General features: G+C 41.8%; 2 protein-coding genes across 5 annotated transcripts in view; both read right to left on the minus strand.

Moving 5' to 3' along the window:
* Positions 1-85: 85 nt before the first annotated feature.
* Positions 86-11,377, minus strand: LOC136421570 (beta-parvin-like). Of its 4 annotated transcripts, none has more exons than XM_066408993.1 (13): positions 11,226-11,376; positions 7,389-7,469; positions 6,931-7,001; positions 6,255-6,357; positions 5,808-5,954; positions 5,113-5,145; positions 4,219-4,393; positions 3,788-3,807; positions 3,528-3,589; positions 2,972-3,040; positions 2,367-2,468; positions 1,645-1,717; positions 86-1,136 (listed from the first exon to the last, which is right to left on the minus strand). In XM_066408993.1, the coding sequence occupies exons 1-13, from the start codon at positions 11,350-11,352 to the stop codon at positions 1,060-1,062; spliced, it is 1,140 nt and encodes a 379-aa protein (XP_066265090.1). In that variant the 5' UTR covers positions 11,353-11,376; the 3' UTR covers positions 86-1,059. The 4 variants fall into 4 exon arrangements, with proteins under 4 accessions (XP_066265090.1, XP_066265088.1, XP_066265091.1 ...); XM_066408991.1 differs by lacking the exon at positions 11,226-11,376 and adding an exon at positions 9,024-9,305; XM_066408994.1 differs by lacking the exon at positions 5,113-5,145 and having other exon boundaries at positions 11,226-11,377.
* A 512-nt stretch (positions 11,378-11,889) lies between these two features.
* Positions 11,890-22,150, minus strand: part of LOC136421575 (oxysterols receptor LXR-alpha-like) — a 60,296-nt gene continuing 50,035 nt past the window's right edge. The window contains exons 4-10 of the mRNA XM_066409000.1: positions 19,104-19,316; positions 18,103-18,243; positions 17,585-17,778; positions 16,827-17,003; positions 16,060-16,159; positions 15,664-15,774; positions 11,890-15,187 (exon numbers count right to left, since the gene is read on the minus strand). Coding sequence (XP_066265097.1) covers positions 14,946-15,187; positions 15,664-15,774; positions 16,060-16,159; positions 16,827-17,003; positions 17,585-17,778; positions 18,103-18,243; positions 19,104-19,316 — 1,178 coding nt within the window. The 3' untranslated portion in view covers positions 11,890-14,945. The remainder of the gene's footprint in view (positions 15,188-15,663; positions 15,775-16,059; positions 16,160-16,826; positions 17,004-17,584; positions 17,779-18,102; positions 18,244-19,103; positions 19,317-22,150) is intronic.

A 22,150-nucleotide genomic window follows, 5' to 3' on the forward strand; every position in this document is an offset into this window, starting at 1 on the left:
CACGAAAGTGTGCAAAAATGATCAGATTACTAATAATACATGTACATATTGGGCAAGTGTGAGATACAATTTCACAACAAGTCAGTGGAGTTTTATCTTTAACTTTTATTCTTTAAGATACAAGACAAGTAAAGATTATTCTAGGGAGGAATGTTTATACTTACAAAGGTAGCAAAACTCTACTCTTAGACTAGTACAAAAGACAAGATTGCTGTTCAACTAGAAAATTGAAGACTGCAGCGTCCTACATCACAAATGTGATCAATTCTGGTATCATTTGTAGGAATAAATATAAAAGCTAGTAGTATACATAAAGCACAATATGCAGGTTATGATAAATAATATACTTTGCATTGCTAACAACTACATACTTCTAAGTAGCAATATATGTACAAATTACATATCAAAATTATCTTACTGTATTCTAACTATTGTTCACTCATAGGTCTTGCTCTAAGAAGGCTCATAATTTCAGAAAATCGACTCCTTGAAGTACTTATAGACACCATGATTTTTTACTTTAGTGCTCATAAAAATGTCCTTCCTATTTGGAAGACACTCATAAAAACCTTGGCACTTGAGAAGAAAAACTTGTTAAAAATGTAAAGAAACTGGAGATCCACTGACTGATTGTTCAACATAAGGTGTTGGCTGCCATCATTTTAGGCCAAATACATCTTGGGGTCTTAATGCTTGTTAATGTACGTTTACATGTAGGCACATGTACAGTCAGAATAACATGGGGGGATTGATAGATAAATATGTGGTTTACCTTAAACAAGAAGATAAAACAATAATGTTGCATTGGACCCATTGTTAGAGTTTTGTTTTGAATCATACAACGCATCGTATGTTGGTTCATAAGAGGGATTTAGAGCACAGATACCCATTAACCCCTAATGTAGACTCCAACTGAAGATGCTAAAATAATTCCTTGGGTCAACGTGTCAAAAACATTCATTTACGTCACTTCTGAACAGTGGTGTTTCATTAGAGCTAAGGAAAGGCCACGGAGCATGCTCAGTTGGACGCTTGCAATTGGAAGGTCACGGAGCATGCTCAGTTGAGGTGTTTGTACTTAGTGAAGAGGTTGTATAGAACCCTCAAGGTCGCCTTCAGGTCAAGGTTCACGATGTCTGAAAAACAAGAACGGGTAAAATGGGTCAAAACATCATGGACTGACTATGAAATGAGTGAAGTTGTGTTACACAGAACATTTCTCAAAGATGTACTTGACGGATTGATTGAATTCTACCATCAAAAGCAGCAGAGGGAAACTGACTTGTTTTTCTATTGAATGATTGAAAGTATGAGTGAGTTTTACAAAGCAGTGGAGAGAAAATGACTTTCAGTTCTCTGATTGAATGATTAAATGAATTCTACCATTAAAACCAGCAAAGGAAAACTTTTATTCTTATTCTGACTCTTATTCTGACTCTTATTCTTCTATTGAATCACTGATTGAATGATTGACTGAGTTTAACGATTAAAGCGGTGGAGAGAAAATGACCTTTTATTTTTTGATTGAATGACTTCTACAATAAGCAGTGGAGAGAAATTGACTCTTAGGTTTACTATGATTGAGTGACTGGTAGACTGATTGACTGATTGATTTCTACAATGAGCATCAGCAGACAGACTGACCTTCCGGCCGGGCCTTGGGTTTGGGCAGCCCTCCGTCCTGCATCAGCTCCAGGGAGAACTGCACGTTATGAACCTGTGGAGGGCGGCAACAAGAGTTACATACGGTTCTTACAACTATACAACATGCACACTGGCATTACACACCCTGGGAAGGCAGTTACAGGGTTCTTATGTAGGCACAACTATACAACATGTTCACTTTACACACCCTGGAGAAAACTGCACATTTGTGAACCTGGGGAAAGGCGGCAACAAGATTTACACACGGTTCTTACAACGTTAAAACGTGTACACATTTCATGCCCTGGAGAAAGGCAGTAACAGGGTTTATAAACACTATACAACATGCACAATGGCATTACACACCTGGGAAAGGCAGTAACATTATAAGTTCAACTATATAACATGCACACTGATATTACACAACAACACTCTAGACAGTAGAACTGGTGTTGGGAAACCATGACTTTAACTGTCGAAGATCGATATCTGTAGCTGTGTTGGCAGATGTAAGGTTTTGGATATCACACAATTTATCCACTCCCTCAGACACTGAACTTGACACTTCATCTTTACTTACATCAAAAGTTAATAAAATTTCTGGGTCACTTTGACAAACTTCCCTCCCTGGTAGCGTCCAAGAAGTGGTTGCCATCATTTCTCAAACTCAAGAAGCGGTTGCTATGGTTTCTCAAACAGCACAAAGCAGTTGCCATAGTTACCTTCTGGTCGAAGCTGTCTGGTGTGAGGTGGAAGCTGTACAGCGGCACGAAGTACCCCTCCAACAATCCCATCAGCAGGACCAGGTACACACCATCCGCAAACTGGGGGCACATGGGAGCACATGATTATCACATGGTTATCACATGGGCATCACATGATCATCACATGATCGTCACATGGGCATCACATAATTAAGACATGTCCGGACATGCACACAGACGTTGTGCCTTTGGGAAAGGCACTTAACACACATTTCCCATGTCCTAAGCCCAGCAGTAGGGTTTGGGTTGGCGTTAGGAAGGGCATCCAGCCGTAAAAACTCTTGCTAAAAAAAAAGACTTGCACTTGATGTGGAGTTCTGGGGCTCCCCCATCCATGTGCAAGCACGTCCAACCCCCATATGATGGGGAACAAAAGACGTTAAATTGGATAGAGAGAGAGAGAGAGAGAGAGAGAGAGAGAGATCATATGCCCAGACGATGGTTGGCATATGGTTCAAGCACGTCTACATTCATAAGGAATATTCTTTGACACTGAGCATGTGATACAAGTAAATGTGGCAGCCATTGCCAGTGACCAGGTCAGTGACCTGTAGGTTACTCACCTGTGTGTCAAGGTCAGTGACCTCCAAGTTGATCTTGTTCAGATGTTTGTTGACAAAGGTGATGAGAGACTGCAGAAGACACAAAAGATACATGTATGTTTAACATCAATGCAGTGGGGCGGATGCTTGTACTAAACCGAAAGACTCCTCAAACCTACATGTACATGTAAGCCCGGTGTATGTCCAGCTCAAAGTGCTGTTCTAAGCTAGTCAGTATTGGATGGAGAGCCCCCATCCAAGTACATTGTACATCAATAACAAATTCAACTCTGCACTCTACAATAAGTCTTGACTGTTACTGAATCTCTGTCTCTCCTTGTCAGTCAGACTAGGACCTGTCAACCATGCATGGTACAAAATTTGGGTACACTAAATTTGAAATCAAGTCCAGCTACAATACTGTTGAAATAGTTCAGTGTTGAAGAGTTAAGTTTTTGGGCCTGTTTGGCTGCCCTGGCTGTATGTCATCTGTGCAACTGGATGGACTGCAGTTAGGTAGTTGGCTATAAGGTATGTGCTGGACAGTAACATAAAAAATTAGGAGCTGTTAACTCACCCGTTTCACCACGTTGAGCTTGTCCGGAGCGTGGTCAAACAACGTGTCGAAGGCATCTCGCTCTGCAAGAGTGAAGTTACAAACATGAGAAGAATTCTATTCTTTAAGAAATCTTAATGTATGGCCTTATCCTCATAATCTTCAAAAAGATTTGCGAATTGTGAGAACTTTTTTTTAGAAAAGAGCTCAAGACCAATCGGTTGCATTGATGATAATCTTGAAAGTAAAGAGATGAACAATTCAAACATTTTAAAACTTACCAAATTTGCCCTGCATCATGCTGTAAGGAGAAGAGAAGTAGTGGTGAGTTACGGGATGTTTATATGCAGTGTTTGAGACTTAAAACATTACTAGGCTTGGAGGGTTACTGGCCTTCTGGATGTTCCTGCACTTAGTTATACACAAAAATGTTCCATTTTACCAGGAAATGATTGATTTGTATCAGTATGGGGCCCTTTGCACTTCACTCTGGACAGCTTTATTCACACAATTTGCATGTATTACCAACAGGCTGAAAAGCTACCATCACTAAGTTCAACGTTTGGAAAACAGTTCATTGTTCAAGAGCAGTTCAATGGAAGTTATCAGGAACTATCATATAACTGACAGAGACATCTGTTTGTTTATTGACATGCCCGATCCAATCACACTAAGCAAACAAACAAACAAACAAAGAAACATGTTTACTAACTCGTTGGTAGTTGTGAGTTCCTCCACGACCTTGCGTGTGGCAAGCTGGCCGTCCCGCCGCTGCACGACCACCACGTTAACGGACACGTGCTCAGGGAAGCGGATCGGCGCCCGGAAGTGCTGCGCCAGCGCCACCAGCAGGTGGATAATCGCCACGATGTTCTTCGAGTGGATACCTGCGGGAGGGGGGTGGAAACAGAACACACAAGACAGTTGACCTTCAGACGGTTTCATACAAAAACACTTTGTTTTTAGCTTGAAATGTCATCTACATGTTTGTTGGTAGAAATTATTCTGGAGTAAAGCGGACTTTCCCAAATTTTGGACTATCAAGGAATGAGCAAAAGACTGGAGCTAAAAAATTTAGTCTAATTTTTGTGTTGGAAATTGTGCAGAATGATTTGTTTTAACACAGATGAAGTTTCAAGCTACAAACACTTATACTATAGCCTTTTACCCGCACTTGTTATGTTTTACCAACACCAATTTATTTCCTTGGTTCTCAACATTTCAAAGTAAAAATTCAGCAAGAGTACAAGGCAGAAAAAGACGGCAGGGAGGAAAACTTGAATTCCCTCCCTGAAATCGTGTGTACAAGCAGTCTTGTCATGTTTGATACTCCAGTTTAGCATAATCTTTTTTTACCATCGAAAACCAATGAATTAAATTGAAGTGGCCATATTGTTTCTTATCCAACAGTTTAGTCCAAAGTCTGGCTACTCTGTTAAAGACACACAAAATTCTGCCACATTTATAAGCAGTTACCAGCAACCCCACATTACCCCCACATTGCTTGTGGTACAGCCCAACATGTGCATATCTACTGAGTGCCGTAGGAACACTCCACTCCACAGGAGGGGGTTACGGGTACAGAGGGAGGAAATGTGGTTCTTACTGTCAGCACTCCATTTGTCCTGCCGCCACCCCACTACAGGAAACAAGGAGGGGCAAAGGTCAAGGTCAGAGGTCACCAACATGCTCAACACCACTACTCACCAAGGAAACGCCACATTTTACCAATTTTTTCCAATTTCTGTTTTTTGAAACTTTACTGAAAACTACAGTCCAGGGGATAGAGGGTACAACATTTAGTACAGGGAAACACCACATTTTTACCCATTTTTACCCCAAGTTTTGAAACTTTACTGAAAACTATAGTCCAGGGGAACCAGTATACAGTTAAAGGGAACAACATTTAGTACAGGGGAGGAGATATATGGGAGTCAAAGAGTTTAACCTTAACCTTGCAAAGTGTGGATTCCAGCACCAAATATGTGTTGGTTGTAGCACAACACAGCAGGAAGAGGGCTAAACAATTTTGATTTTTCTTTTTTAAATGAAAGTGTGTGTGCTTTAAGCTATAAAACAGTTGTGATGAGGAAAGGTATCAAAAACATAGGCTTGAAAAGATTTCATGATGTATTTTGTGCAATGTCTTGATTTGCATTGTGAGATTTTGATGGAATGTCTTAAGATTTTGATGAAATGTCTTAAGATTTGATGGAATGTCTTAAGATTTTGATGGTATGTCTTGAGATTTTGATGGAATGTCTTAAGATTTTATAGAATGTCTTTAAGATCCCTACTCACTCTCCATGCTCCACTTCTGCTGGTGGTTCCAGCGAGGCAGGTTCAGGAGGCGGTTTGTCGTGTCCAGAACCGTCTTCAGCTTCTGCTTCTGTCCCTGTTCCGACTGGGTCACCTCCGCGACTTCCAGCTTTATATCCGCCAATTTCTCTTTGTAAAAAAGAGAATCAAAATGTTACAGTCTTTATGCTTGCAAGCTTGTCTGCATGGGCAAGAATACAATTTACAAACTACACCAGTAGGTTTATGTGCAATCAGTACAAAGAATTTCTTTCAAAATTGTTTTTACTTAAACTGTAACTGTTGTAGATTAAAACCATTTGAGTTTTAGGCGTGCAAGTTTCTCTATACATAAAGGACACCAAATGTCAAATTTATACACAAGCAAGAAATAACCACAAGTCTATAAAGCATGTTTCTGTGCAGAAACAAGAGAAGTTTTCCACCTACCGATGAGTTTGCCGAGGATCTGACCGTCGAACAGATCCTCCTCTATATCCTTCACTATAATCCTGTTCTCCACAAGCGTGTCGTTAATCCACTCAATCAGCACCTGGATCATACAAGAGATTGTAAATAATAATAACAACAACAAACAAAACGCCTGCTTCACAGACACTGATATAAATACTTAAGTCTAGCATATCGTGGGTGTTGTTTAGATTAGAACCTGGGATCACACAGGCCATTAATGAGAAGACATTGTTTTCTTTTCTGAGGAAGACTGAAGGTTAACAAAATTCATTGAGTGGACATAATTCTATTTTGTATTTTAAAAAAACGCTTCAACAAGGAGACAATGATGTAAGACTAGTATATGGACTGTTTCATTAGAAAAACTCAGGGGGGTGGCCAGGTACTTTTATATTCCCTCCATTAAATCTCTATAGCATTTTAGTGCTAAGGCCACACCAATTTAATTTCTTGGTTAACGGATTTTCATTTTCCAAAAAAAAAAAAAATTGTGAAAAAAAAAATCATGAATTCAAAACAGAAGGCTGGCCCAGCCTTCTGTTTTCATGATTTTTTTGTTTCTAAAATTTTTTTTTTTTGTGGAAAATAAAAATCTGTTAACCAAGAAATTAAATTGGTGTGGCCTTAGACAAGAAGGAGTAACTGTTCTGACCTTCTGCAGCTCCTTGAATTTGAGGTCATCTCTGGAGGCCGGCTCAATCATGGACCGCTCCTCCCCCTCATCTGCAGCATAGCATTGCCATGGCAACCATCAATCAGACATCACAAAAAAGCAGGATATGTCACGATTGTTGAAAATCTGAGGTATTAGATTACATGTAGCTACACTTAAAAAATACTGATAATTTTATGTCTTAAGATTTGGGATGAGATGACCAAAGGATGCAGTCTGTGAAATCAGCCACTGATGACAGATAATCTAAAATGTCTGACACTTTACAAAATCTTTCAGTGACTTTTTTATTGTGTATTTTATTACCTGGATGTCTAACCTTTATCAACGTCGTCTGTGAAATCATTAACTATCAATTGTGTGGGGCGTTATCAGCAGGTCATTAAAAATCAGGGACTTAATGTCCAGGTAACATTCATGACACATGACAGCCTTACCCAGTATGAAGGTCCCAGCCAGGTCAGGGGACAGCGACGGGTCGTCGATCGCATGTTTACCTTCTTCCGTAAGCTCGTTTACTGTGGAAAAATAAACAAACAAATAACGCACCGCATAACACACTGTTGTTCACCAAAAATACTTTTTGCTTCTGTAGCAGTGATAATTGTTTTCAATCAGTCCTCAAAAGGGTCAATTTAGCTCTATCTCAACCTTTTGCCTGCACTTCACAACTTCAGTTAAAACATGATCATGAATTTTCCTTCAATTTTATCACCATGGTATCAACACAGTCTGCATATATTGCATGTACTAGTATGCAGGGCAGAACCTGTTTCACTGCTTTACTTTTGGGCACAAAAAGTTACTGGGTCCACATTGAGGGTTTACTACTCTATGTTTAGCAAATCAATGGCACAAATTTCCCCTTTCACCCTCTCATACCTGAGGTTGTAATTATGTTGGCACCAAAATTGTGTTGGTTATGAACACAGGCAGCATATAGCTATAGAATCTTCACACAGATATGTTCATGTATCAAAGTTAAGTTGTGTACGTATAGAAGTAACGTGCTACAAACATCAGGTAGCTTTGCAGAAAAAATTCTCTTGCCATCCAAATTAGGTATTGCCATCCTCTTACACTTTGGCACCAAGTATGTCTTGGTTATGAATATAGGCACCAAATACCAGTAGAAGTTTCAAAAATGTATGTAACTAGTATCATATGTATAAACATTGCTATAAACATCAGGTAGTTTTGCACATAAAAGCTCCCAACATACTCCCCTCCATACCATCACACAGTTAGTTCACACTTACTAGTACTGTATGTACTGTACATACCTGTGGTTGTGGTATACATGTAGACTTACTGTATATATCAATAGCTTAATAAACATGTATATACCTAAGCTCGATGTCCCAAAAATACTCAAACACTGTGACTACATGTAGGTAATTTTGCACATTAAAAAAAGTGTTCCCTTCTGCAATATATAGCAACAAACACCACAGTCCACTCCATGGCACTCTGCTGCACACTAAATCCATTTTCCCATAACCCCCTTGGGTCGCCGACTCCCAGGCAATCTCGAGCTCGTTACCAGACCCGTGCGAGCGCGACGGATCGATAAGCGCCCTGCGGAACCTACCGTAGTACGATCCGCGCTGCGACGTGCACACCCCACAGGCGAGAGCAGCCATCCCCGCCCGAGGCTCGCCCCATCGCCGCTGGGGCCGGGTATTTATAACCCTGTTTGTCTTCAGGCCAACAGTTTGGCTATGCCTGGAACGGCTTGACTTTACAGGGGGGTCAGTTTTAGGGGGAGGGGGGCTCTTAAATAGCACACGTTTGGACAACATTGTGACCGAAACAACAAACAAATTAGGAACAAGATGCTATGGCTGAACTGTAGGATTGTCACTGTCAATTTGGGCAAAGAACATTTCTGATTCTAGAATAATAAAAAAAGGTTTAAAGAACATTAATTCAAGAGTCAGACTTAGCCAAATTGACCCCCACCCAAGAAGAAGGACCTCGTAAGAATGGTTTTACGGCCGTCGCGTTTCTGGGGATTTTGCACGCAAGCATCACAGTCCCTCCTAACGGAACGTAAGGCAGCCATGTCCAACCTTCGTCCCGGTTCACCCTGTTCCGCTCCTTCTCTTTCTTCCTCTCCCTCTCTCTCCACTCCTTGTCATCCTTCGGCTCCGAGAAGGTCGTCTTGTGTCTCTTCACCTTCTTGGAGTCTTCCTCGTCGGTCTCCTTCGCCTCGTGGGTCGTGAAACACGACATTCTGACGTACGCCGCGGGTTTTTGTTTCTGTTCACACGTCCAAATCTCTCGCTGCCACCACTGCCGGCAGGCTGAGGGTGCGTATGGGGGGTAACAGGTCACTTGAAATGTCAGGTCTATTTTGGAGCAGGCTGACCTGTCTCCAGGGTTAATGAGGCTGTGATGGGGGTGGCAGTGAGGCCTTCCTGTGTCAGATGGAGGTTTCTGGGCTGTTGTTGACAGTAAGGAGGAATGATGTTCAAGGTTTCCAAAATGAAAGTGAAACTTGACGCAGAGGTTAGAACTGTCCTCAACTGATTTTTTTTCTCATTCATTCAATATACAATTTTGCAAGTACCTTTTACTAGACTTTCTACAATGGGTTTGAGATTAATTTTTGCTATCAAACGCCTAAAACACATTCTAAAACAATCTAATGCAAATAATCGAAATTTTCTCCAATCTCTACAGCTTTCTTGTCCACTGCAAATTTGGAGTAAAATATATTTTTGAATTCTTTCATTTTTCTCTCCAAATTTGCAGTGAACAAGAAAGCTATAGAGATTGGAGAAAGTTATTTGTTTATTTCCATTACTGCTAAAATAATATTGTCAGGACCGGAGACTGCGATAGGCTTAGCCCGCAGGGTAGTAGATGACATCATCACGCTTGGTCAGTCAACCTGACAGGTAATCAGCAGGGGTCAGGGGTCAAACGGGAGAGATTGGCACTTGGGGGGATTCATTGATTGTCTGAAAAGGATGGTAGGTTGGACAATATGTTTTCAACCATCTCCCTGCTGTCTAACCCAAGCCCATAATCGATGAGAATTGGTACCAGCCACAATGGTACTGCCACTGGTTGAAACAAAGCGGAGGGGCGAAAATCATAGACTAGTCCCCTACACTCAACTGCACTGGAAAAAACGCTGTTTTTATTTCAAATATTTGTGTGATTTGTCCCAAGTCTGGGCAGGATGTCTGATTGTGGTGACATGAATGGTTCCAGGCCAAAGGGTCACCTGTACTGTAGGCTGTACACTTATAATGGTGAACACTACAATATAGTCTGGGCAGGAAAGGAACAACTCTGCTAAAGATGACATCATTCATCCATGTCTGTCTGATTTATTCATTAAATTTGAAATTGAATATGGGAGATCTGAGTGCCTTCCTTGGTACATGTAAATCAGTATGTTTGAAATGAGATATCCTTGATCAGAGCCTCCGAAATGGAACAATTTCCAAAGAGAGATATGAATTATGATATCTCTCTCTATATATGATATCTAACATATTCATAATCATATCTAACACTAATCTTTTTAACCTTCACTTCCGCCAGCTAAGGGAGCCATTTGGCACTTGATTTGTATTGGTTATGGGGTTAGGCAGCAGGGAAAAGGTTAAAAACACTTTCGTGACATCATTGATGTCTCATCTTTCATCTTGACATTATGATACTTTTGTAGCCAATTGGGGCTATTGACTCACTGTCAATAAAGCTGTTGATTAGTCAATTTAGGTGATTAATTAATTAATTGAATGAGTTAATTATAGACCTGGCTAATTATTTGTGACAATGGGGTGTGGCCAACAGTTACATTTATTTAGTATTAGATACAGTCGACTCTAAACCTGTCATATAAGACAAGAAAATATGGCTTGTGTTACAAGATCAAGTCCTCTCGACTACAGTGTACCCGGGACCCGCATGCACGCCCCACGGCTCGCTCCCCGAACATTCCGGGAATTCCTCCACAAATATGGCAGCTATTTCACGGCGCGACTCACACAGATCGATTCAACTCGTTTTCTATTCATAGCTCCGCGCCCGAACCGGCCCGGCAATATTTGATACCCTAGTCCAGAATTCAGGCCAGGGACATAAATATCCCCGCTAGGAAAGGAGACGGGGGCAAATTTGAACCGAGTTCTCACAACTCAGGAAGTCCAACTTCCGACTAGACTAGACCTCCGCCCTTAACTTCAAGTAAAGTTATTTCCTGTGCGAAGGAAGTGATCGTACAAAGGTCAAGATCGCCTATTACTTGGACTCACCCTCTTTCGCCTTGTGTTTTTTCCTGGCGAGAGTTCCGCTGATTTTGTCGAAAAATGACTCGTCTTTTTTGTCTTTCTTGAACGTCGGAGTTTTCGGTGAAGTCGCCATGTTGTTGTATCCCAGCATGCACCGCGGACATCAAAGCGTATTTACGTGTCAAAGGTTATTGGAACGTGCCATTCCATTTTTTTGTGTGGGGTCCAGTCTGTAACTAGTCAACATATAAATACAGATTCAATATAGATTGTTCCTAACGATAGATTTAGATGGATGGGAAGATAATAAATCACAACGAAAAGCCCAATATTTAATCCCAATCGCCTTTAAACAGGAGTTAAAGGGGGTTTCAAAAGTGTCAATTTAAAAATAAAATCTCATTTGTTTGAATGCATGCAATACCACTTTTGCTCTCTAGATGTCGCTTCTGCATGGCAAGGCAGAATGCACACTGCTCTTCATCATATCTCCCACTGCTGTGATTCTGTGCGTGATGTGAATAAAACTTGGTGGTGTTCTGGACCCGTGGAGACCACTTGTCATTTTCATCATGAGTACAATCAAGATTGTGATTTTATGAGATAGAGATTTCATTTATCACTTATGGCTCAAAAATTACTAATGCTATCAATGAACAGAACTTCAACAAACCACAGTAGACTTGCCCAGAGAAATCAATATACCTGTATTATTAAAATCATATTCACAAGATAACAACTTTGGTACCAAATCATTTATCAGACATACGTACAGGAAAACAGTGTAATCCAATCTGGGAAAGCACCACATACATGACTGTGTTAGGCCTTGGACTTGCATCTACATGTAGTTGTTGGATATTACATCATTTCATATTGACCGTTAGAAAAGTCTAGAGTAGTTGTAACAGTGCTATAGTAACGCTGGTAGATGGATCTTTCTTTTTATTACCAAATTTCACTTTAGGTATCACATGTACAGGTTTTACAAGTTGAACTACAAGAAAACATCAGTATAGAAACAAGTCGACACTTAAGTGTACTTTATGAAGTGAAAATATTTCTGGTTTATTAGAGGAATAAGATTTCTGTGCCTTATGGCTTTTACAAAGCCCACCCTGTCCCCCCCTAATCGGTGTTTCACACCTCCCATGGATGATGGTTATTAGTTCATTTTGCAGACTATGCCACTATCTGTAGGGGGGTCTTGGCAGAATTTTCTATTTTTATTTTACAAAACTACTCATTTGTATTCACACTTTTTTGTTCGGCGATCTCCATTCTCTAGTATAACCTTTTCCTATATATCTTCACTCTGACATCATTAGAATAAATCTGCATTATACACATTTTCCGCAATAGTGACGTTAATAATTGCAACTGCCCATATGCAAGGAAATGTATCGTGGTAAAACATCACAATTACAAGTGAAGGCCACTAACTTGTAAACAGTTCTTGTCTAGACCATTAATACATGTCCAGACATGTTCTGTTTATGTCTCAAGGGCCTTCAAAAAAAGGTAACGCAGGCAACCTCAATTGAGGTGAAGCATGATGCTTTTTCAAGTAGCTAATGGTTGTGCAATGCGGCTTTGCCACGGCTCGTGTTTTTTTTTGCCAAGCACACCGGTAGGTCACCCCAACTGTTCTCGATAAGTGTGTTGGGTTCTTTTACATACAGAGGCTTGAGGCTTACACCTGAAGCTCCCTCATACACTGGGCTGCCGGCTTTACGTCACCATCCAAAGTGACAAATGCTGTCCCTTACAACATGTCCGAGATCGAGAGTCGACCCTTAGGATCGAACCCAGGCCCTTAGGATCCACGGAATTTGATCCAGATGGCGAAGCAGCGGGGTTGCGTTACCGCCTGCACCTCAACTTTGACATATTCCCCACAATGCATTTCCTGTGCATGTGCAGTTACAATCATGAACTTCCTTATACTTCATCATACTTCCATATACTTCATATAAGTATACCACCTTATACATCCAGGTAATATGATATGCCAAATAACAGTTACCCAACTAGTCTGTATAACGCAAACTCCAGCTGTCCGGTGGCTTCTGTCCCCTCCTCCTGTTGGGCGGCTATGTGGTTACAGGGCGGCAAGCCGTTACAGGAGCTTGATTGAATTCAGGCTATTACCCAAGCAACTGGATATGATTTTGAAAATCATATCCAGTTCCTTGTTTCCCAAATCATATCCAGTTGCTTGAGTAACTGTTATTTGGCGTGTATATCCCTATACCTCCCCACCCTATGTAGAGGTGGGCTACAGTTGTGGGTACTCTACCGTTAGTTTAGCTGATTGTGGTGCAATTCCTACTTCTGCAAGACGCCCCAAACAAATTTCACGCTCCAAAATAAGCCTTTCATCACGAATATGTACAATACATGCCCATCTCCTTCGTATAGAGTTTCCTAATTTACTAAGAACCACTCAAAATTAATGCAGGATACAAGATTAATACATAAAACAACAGCTAATAGATATATATCTTATAATTTCATTCATTTAAAAATAACAGCTAATATAACAGTATAGTTCGAGCACTTTCCTACCAAGGGGTACAAGGGTCGGGGGACTGTACCATTGCAGCAAAGTAGGGGTGAGATTACAACTCGACACTGATTCTTCCCATATTTACAACTGGTAATTTCTCACAATGTTTCCCATTCAAAAAGTTCATTTTTTACTGTTATTTCTGTGCTGCAAAGAAGTCCCCTTTGCTGTAGTGTTGCCAGGGTGATTGTTGCCATGGAAACATGTCAAACACCCAAATATGGAGTTGATGTTTTCAAAGAGCTGTCATTGAAGATGTATTTGAAAACAAAGGTTGTACTTAAGTTTGATTGCATAAAATCACAGAATGAAAAGCCCTCAAATTAGTTCAGATGTTTTGATTTCTTGTCTAACAAACAGCAACTTTGCGCAAACAAATGTGTCTTAAACAAGTCCATATGTGAAAAGTTTGACCCCTCTTTTTCCAACGTCACCGCTAGAGCCACAATTCTGCTGGAAAACTGTGAATTTAGGATAGAAAAAAAAACAACTGACGATTAGAAATTACACACGTAGAACACAACTGCAGTTTCAGGTAAGACAGGACAAGAACTGAGGAAAAGTTAGGACATTTGAGCTGAATTATCAGACATCTAACCGTTGTCAGCTACAACACTAATACTGTATGTACTCTACAAGGACTTTCACAGTTTCTGCCATTTTGAAGAACACCTTTTGTTGCTTTATTTTAGTGCTGCAGGTGTTCCACTATACCCCTTGCGTCACAACTACCAGTTTTTAAGCAAGGAATTCAATGGAAATCCCACATCATTTGAAAAACGAATTAAACAACAACAAAAACGTGTCCAAAAAGTGGTAGAAAAAAGGTGAAGCTGTGCATTTCCTTCAATATTGAATAAAAGTTTGACTTGACTCTGAGTTTGACCCCTTGTACGTTCCGAGGAAAGTGCTCATCCACTCCTATGAGGTTGGATATTCAAATGACAGCATTTTTTTACACAGAAAAACTCAATAAAAGAAGGGGAATCAAACAGACACAGAAAGGAAATATGACAAACAAACTCTTCAAATTAACCTGCGACAATTCTGTACATAGCTAACATTCTCCCCAATTTTGGAGTATTGGAAGGATGAAAATTACTGTATAACATATGACGACATCCCCCCTACTGTAAAGTCTAAGCGCCCGATGCGAGCCTGCCGGTTGGCCGCGGCTACTGTGGAACGTCCCATATCTCTGAGAGGAGGGGTGGGATCTTGTGGTTCTCGACCTTGAGCGCCAGGAGCTGCTCGCAGTGCGTGTTGTTGATGGCGCGAAGGTCGGTCAGCTTCATCAGGATGCGGGGAAGGAGGAGGCGGTCCGACGGCATCGTCGTCTTGATGTACGCCTGCAGCGTCTCGAGGAACACCTCCTGCATCTTCTCCACCGTCTTGTGGTCACTCACGTCCGCTCGGTCTGGGGAGGGGGGCAAGATGTCTTAGTAAAACACTTGAAAGATGTCTTAAGGAACAGCATCTGTTTGCACAGTCTAAAGTCCATATTTCAAAGTTATTACAAAGTCCACAGTCCACATTTCCAGTTCCGCACCTTGAGAAAAAAAGCATTGTTTCTTGTGACCCTATTTTTGCATCAACATTCAAATTTTCAGACATTCTTAAGTTAAAAAGAAAAAGCAGAAAAACACATGCATTAATACGTAATACACAGCCACCTATATCTAACTACATATGCCTGATTTTCTAGCTTGTTTTTCTTTCTTAATTTTCCAGTGAACGAAAACATGTCTTGCCATTTTGATCATGTAAATTGATCAATCATGCATTATTGCACAATTTGTCTGGATAGCTACAGCTGGGGTGCAGTTCCCCATCCATCCACATGGTGGCACTGCTGCATGGTTAACTACCCAGCCAAGGCCCCCTAGCACCCACCTGGGGAGAGCACAATGATGGAGGCCAGGATTGCATAAGCGGTGTCATCGATGTGGACATTCCTGATTCTCTTGGAGAAATCGTACATCGGATTTACCAGTTCTGTCAAGCCTGCAGGGGGCAAAGGGCATAGGTCAATCAAGGCCCCCTTGACCTTGTGTGTGGGTGTGTGGGTGTGGGTCTGTGTGTGTGTGACTGTGTGTGTGTGTGTGACTGTATGTGCCTGTGTGTGTGTTTGTGTGCGTGTGTGTTTGTGTGTGTGTGTGTGTGTGTGTGTGTGTGTGTGCGCGTGTATGTGTGTGTGTGTGTGTCTGTGTGTGCTTGAGCATTAGTTAAATGTGCTTAAGAATATGATATTTAATGTTCACTGTGTTTATCAATAAGAGTTTTCATTACCTGCGTGTTTGAAGTTATGTCTGCTGTAGGGCAGCCCGTTCCAGAAGTACAACATGTCCATTTTCTCATCGTATCTCCTGGCAACGTCCAGAACAAGAATCTGTAGAACAGAACAGAACAGAATGTAGAACACTTGTTAGCTGCAGTACATTTACAAACAGCTAGGTGGTGTGTATGCATGTTCCAAAAACATGTCCATTTTCTCGTCGTATCTCAAGGCAACGTCCAGAACAAGAATCTGCAGAACAGAATAGAACAGAATGTAGAACACTTGTTAGCTGCAGTACATTTACAAACAGCTAGGCAGTGTGCATGCCTATTCCAAAAATACAACATGTCTATTTTCTTGTTGTATCTCCTAGCAATATCAAGGAAAATGTAGAGCTAAAACACTGGATTCTCATACCTAAAAAATGAATTTGGATTCATACCCAGAACTTTTAGATTCTGGGTTCGATTGTGCCAATGATGTGCTATTGGGAAACATCCTCAACACCTGTTTCCTTGCTGTTCAAAACTGGTGTGTTACACCCAAAGACAGTTAACCGCTTATTTATCTATTAATTTGTAAATCTTTAGGGAGGTCCCTTCAGTTAACTGATTTCCAAGGGGGCCCTTACAAAGATCATAGGAAACAAACAAAGACACGAGTGCGTTTCCTGACCTCAATGGCGGATGACTTGAGGAGCACGAACAATTAAAGAAATGAGAACGTTTCCTCACCTCCATATTTTTCCCCTGGTAAACAATAAAACAAACAAACAAACCTCGATGGCGGATGACTTGAGGAGCACGATCTGGTCCTCGCGCGTGAGTCTGAGGAACCCGGGGATCCTCTTGGAGAACTCGACGATGGCCTGGACACCCAGGATGGTCAGGTCCGTGAAGTGGGAGAACCTCGCTTCGGCCGCCTCCTTCGACTGGTCGGAGTCGTTCGGCCAGGGCTGGGGGGGCGACAAACAAAACACTGTAGTCACAATCATTTAGCTACCATCACATCCATGCACACACGCGTAACCCTAACCCTACACAGCCTCCTTCGACTGGCCAAAGTCGCTCGGCCATGGCTGGGTGGGAAAGAAATGGAGCTATAAAACACTGCATCGTCTGGCTGCCATCATTCACATCCATGAACACACGGGTAACCCTAACCCTGAGCTGCTGCCTCCTTCGATTGGTCAGAGTCGTTCGGCCATGGCTGGAAGGGAAACACTTGCAGCAAGATGCGCAAAAGTTAGGTGAGAGAGGTTGTTCAGTGTAATATAACCAGCTGCTGCTGCGCCTCATGCCTGCAACGCTGGTGTGTTACGCTGAAGGGCGATTATACTACACAGATACGTCAAAGGTGCCAGTACTCACCGTGACCTTTTCCACGTCCTCCTTACTGGGGTGTAGGACCTCCTGAACTACCACACTCCCCCCGTCCCCCCCGTACTACTCACCGTGGCCTTTTCCACGTCCTCCTTACTGTGGTGTAGGACCTCCTGAACAACCACACTCCCCCCGCCCCTCCCGTACTACTCACCGTGACTTTTTCAACGTCCTCCTTACTCGGGTGCAGGACCTCCCTCTGCGCCTTCAGCAGCTGTTCCACAATGTCCGACTGCTCCGGCGACATTTTCGCGGGAAGCGTGGGTGTGGCGGCCGCGGCGGGCGACACGGGGTCGGTGCTCTGTCTGCGGAGCCGCTTCGCCTTGATCTGATCCTCCGACAACAAACCTGACGAAATAACATTTCTGTAAATTTCTTCTTTTACTCATTATTCTGAATTTCTCCATGATTCCTGCTATGCATTTGCCTACCCGAATGTACTTGCTGTACCAAACTGGTGCGTTATGCCTTGAGGCGGTTTTGTTCAGTGTACATGTATGTTTGGACCACAGGAGCTGCAAAGTACTTGTATATTGTTCATCATCATCATCATCATCATCATCATCATATATTGTTAAGCTAATTGTGAAACTCAACTCCACCGATTACGCTACACAAAGAAAAACAACAACAGAAATAAACAAAACAAACAAACGAACGCTCCTGACTCACATTCCTCGAGCATGCCGACCTCCCGGCACTTCCTCAGGCGACACTCCTGACACTTCCGCCTCATGTACATGTCCATCTCGCACTTCCCGCCGTACTTACACTTGTACGCAGCGTTCTTTGTGATGCTGCGGCGGAAAAACCCTGGAGAACAATAAAGGTCAAAGGTCAAGGTCACAGATAAGGGCGCTACATGTCCATCTCGCACTTTCCCCCGTACTTACACTTGTACGCCGCGTTCTTCGTGATGCTGCGACGGAAAAACCCTGGAGAACAATAAAGGTCAAAGGTCAAGGTCACAGATAAGGGCGCTACATGTCCATCTCGCACTTCCCGCCGTACTTACACTTGTACGCCGCGTTCTTCGTGATGCTGCGGCGGAAAAACCCTGCAGAACAATAAAGGTCAAAGGTCAAGGTCACAGGTAAGGGCGCTACATGTCCATCTCCCACTTCCCGCCGTACTTACACTTGTACGCCGCGTTCTTCGTGATGCTGCGACGGAAAAACCCTGAAGAACAAGGCACAAAGGTCAAGGGTTAAGGAAACAAAGGTCTAAGGGCAAAGGTTAAGGTCGTTGCACTTCCCCTTACATACACCTGTACACTGTTTGTGAGAAACATGAAAAGGGGATAATGTCCTACACAGTTCAAGGGTTAAGGACACAAAGGTAAAAGGTTGAGGTCGGTACATCCATATTTCTCTTCCTGCCATACAAATGGACTGTAGAAGCATTGTTTATTACAGTAGTGATACCCTAACCAGTAAACATTGGTTTGATACCCACAAATAATAGATACCAATATCATATTTCATATTTTGGGACATTGTGGTGATACCCTAAAACGCTCATCTTTTCATTCCTCGCAGCTGAGAACATTTTTTTGATACCTCACGACTAAATATTGGTTTAATATCAAACATTGGTTTGATACCTTAACAAATACATGTGTACTCTCCTAACGATATTTCAAGAACGTTGTAGTGATACCCTACAGCACTCACCCTTGCATCCCTCGCAGCTGAGAACGTTGTAGTGATACCCGGACGCCCGGTCGCCGCAGACGCGACATAGTTCGGGCTCGGTCAGTCTGGGCGCGGGACCCTTCTTCCGCTTGACGGGGATATTCTCGAAGCTGCCGTTGCAGTCCTGCGCGGCGACCAGCAGCGCGCCCGGGTCGCCCTTTATCGTGCTGTGCACCGGCTCCGGTAACGACACTGCAGCGGGGAAGAAAAACGCTCTTCGTCAGTAATCAGGAACAGCAACAATCTGTCCACATACGTTGGAAAATGAAAAGAAACTGGATAGAATTTGGGTCCCCCTTTATCGTGCTGTGCACCGGCTCCGGTAACGACACTACAGCGGGAAGAATAGTGAAATTTAGTGAAAGTGATCATGATCTAGAAGCAGGCTGTTAGCTAGCATGGCGTCTTCTAGATGCCCTACACTAAGAAATTTAGCGAAAGTGATTTCGAACAAGTTTAGCTCACTGAAGAGCTGCCAATCTTCCACTGGTCGTGACAGGGAAGACAGACGCTATGTACCGGCTCCGGTAACGAAACTAAAGCGGGGAAGAAAAACGCTCTTCGTCAGTAATCAGGAACAGCAACAATCTGTCCACATACATGTACATTGATGAAGATTAGATATCAAGATACGCAAGGTAAGTTACTTAAGAAACTGGATAGAATTTGGGTCCCCCTTTATCGTGCTGTGCACCGGCTCCGGTAACGACACTGCAGCAGGGGGGAAGAAGGGAAATTTAGTGAAAGTGATCCCAAAGCAGGCTATTAGCTTAGCAGAGCGTCGCCCTACACTGAGAAAGCTAAGAAATTAGAGGCCCTCCTATTTCAGGGGACACAAGAGTATCCACAAACAATCGGATTTAGTTCATTTTAAAACAAGAAACTGATCATTATAATAGTCTGAAGTCTGGAGATTACTAGAACCATCCTTTTTGCACAGTGCTTTCCTCATACTGAAATACAGATGGAGCATAAATCTCTGACAACACAAGATCAGTCCAATCTTTAACTCACACTAGTGGAAGCTGGGGCTGTACATGTTTGACACAAGATGCATTGTAATGATACAAGCACCGCAGCACAAGACAGTCTTCTCATGAAGCTACAATTATTGTTTCTGAAAGGCAGAAATTTAAACTCAACTCCCGTTGTTCTTTCTTGTTTCGACCTGTTTTATTTCATTAACAGATACATAGATTCCTGGAAAAACACACACCCTCCGGCTACACGTACATGTATGTCCTGTTGTTATAGAAACGATTATGTCTATAATTGTGTATATACTACTTAACTACAAGGCCAGGAGGTACATGTATGATACTTCACATCAGCTATATCTGTTGCTTGATCTTTTCATGTTGTAGATTGAATTGAAAATGAAATGAAGACTGGATAAACACTACAGTTGCTTCACTGCAGTTCCATTCTATTAATATTATAACATCAAACATCACACATAGGACTCCAGGCTGCATCTAGCCTCTTCACAAAACTACAAACGATTTACCAAAGGCACAAAAACCTCTTCAGCCAGCTCTAGGCAACGTTTCCTTATCAAGAACATAATATCACATGTACACACTCCTCTAGAGTTCAGTTCTATTTCTACTTCTCTCTGATAATAACCTTTCAGCTTTCTACAGAACTACAAACGATATCAAAGGCACAAAAAAACAGTGGCCAAATTCAGCCAGCTAAAGTCTAGGGAAGGTTTTTCTCATTAAGAACATCAAGACACCTCACATGTACATGTACACGTACACTTCTCTGAAGTTCAATTCTAGTATAATATCAAATATCATACAAGACTCAAGGCCTCAAATTTAGCCAGATCTAGCCTAGGGAAGGTTTATTAACAAGAACAATCACATGTACACAATCCTCTCCAATTCAGTTCTATTATCATATTAATAACATGAAATATCATACAAGACTTCAGGCCACAGGTAACCTTTCTACAAAACTACATGATTACAGAGCCCAAATTTAGCCTGCTCTAGGGAAGGTTTTCCTTCAGATATCACATGTAAACTCCTCTCCAGTTCAGCTCTATTATTTTTATAACATACTGTACAAAAATTATGTCCACCTCCACAATGCGATTCACTTCGGCAGTGAACACAATTACAAGATGTTTTATTTACACTTAATCATTGTGTTAACATATAGTGAACAAAGGCTTTGAAGCTATAGGCAGCCTTTATTTCAAGATACACAACATACTAACTCGCGAATTCATAATATCACAATCATTAAGCACAAAATTTTCCATCCCCAAATAAGACCAGACCTGGAGAGGACACATCAATATAACCATGGCAACCAGCCTTCTGTCATGTTACCATGGCAACTAATAACCTTCCGCCCACATACTGAGGACTCTGATAACCACAATGTGATTAACCACCTAAAGGGTGGAGGTTGATTCCTTCTCAAATTGGATGAGTTTGCCGGTGGTTTGGGTACTGAGGCCGTGCACCAGGTCACAACAATTCTATTAGCCTGCATAAAGGTGCAAGTTTTCCATTCAACCCAAGAACCATAAGGCCATGTTGATTTCATTCTAAGGATATTTGACATCTGGGCACACATCAATTTCGTCTGTAATCCACAATAAAAAGAAGAGGACAGAAACAAGAGCTTTTAAAAAAAGCTGGCGTTTCGGCTACGTTTATGAGTGTGAATTGTCTTTTCCCTTTACTTGAAGTAAAATCTGCCAGAGGAAGTCACTCAAGGGCTGTTCAGTCTATAAGAAAAATTGTCATTTTGGGAAATGAGTACTGTTTTAATAGAGAAAGGCAGATTGGGGAAAGCAATTTTGAAGTTACGTCACTTAACTTAAGTGCTTTTGAAAAAGCTTGTCTTGGCCTACAACTTGTACTTATTTGTAAAATGTACAATAGGCTCATTATAAAAGCTATCAATGTAATTATGTACATGGCACGCAATAAAACATAAAATTTGAAAAAGCACCATTGAATCATCAGCACTATGGTAATTAAGTGAAATAGAAGTTCATAACAGCT

Source organism: Branchiostoma lanceolatum, chromosome 16 (genome assembly GCF_035083965.1).
Source record: "Branchiostoma lanceolatum isolate klBraLanc5 chromosome 16, klBraLanc5.hap2, whole genome shotgun sequence".
NCBI classification, from domain to species: Eukaryota; Metazoa; Chordata; class Leptocardii; order Amphioxiformes; family Branchiostomatidae; genus Branchiostoma; species Branchiostoma lanceolatum.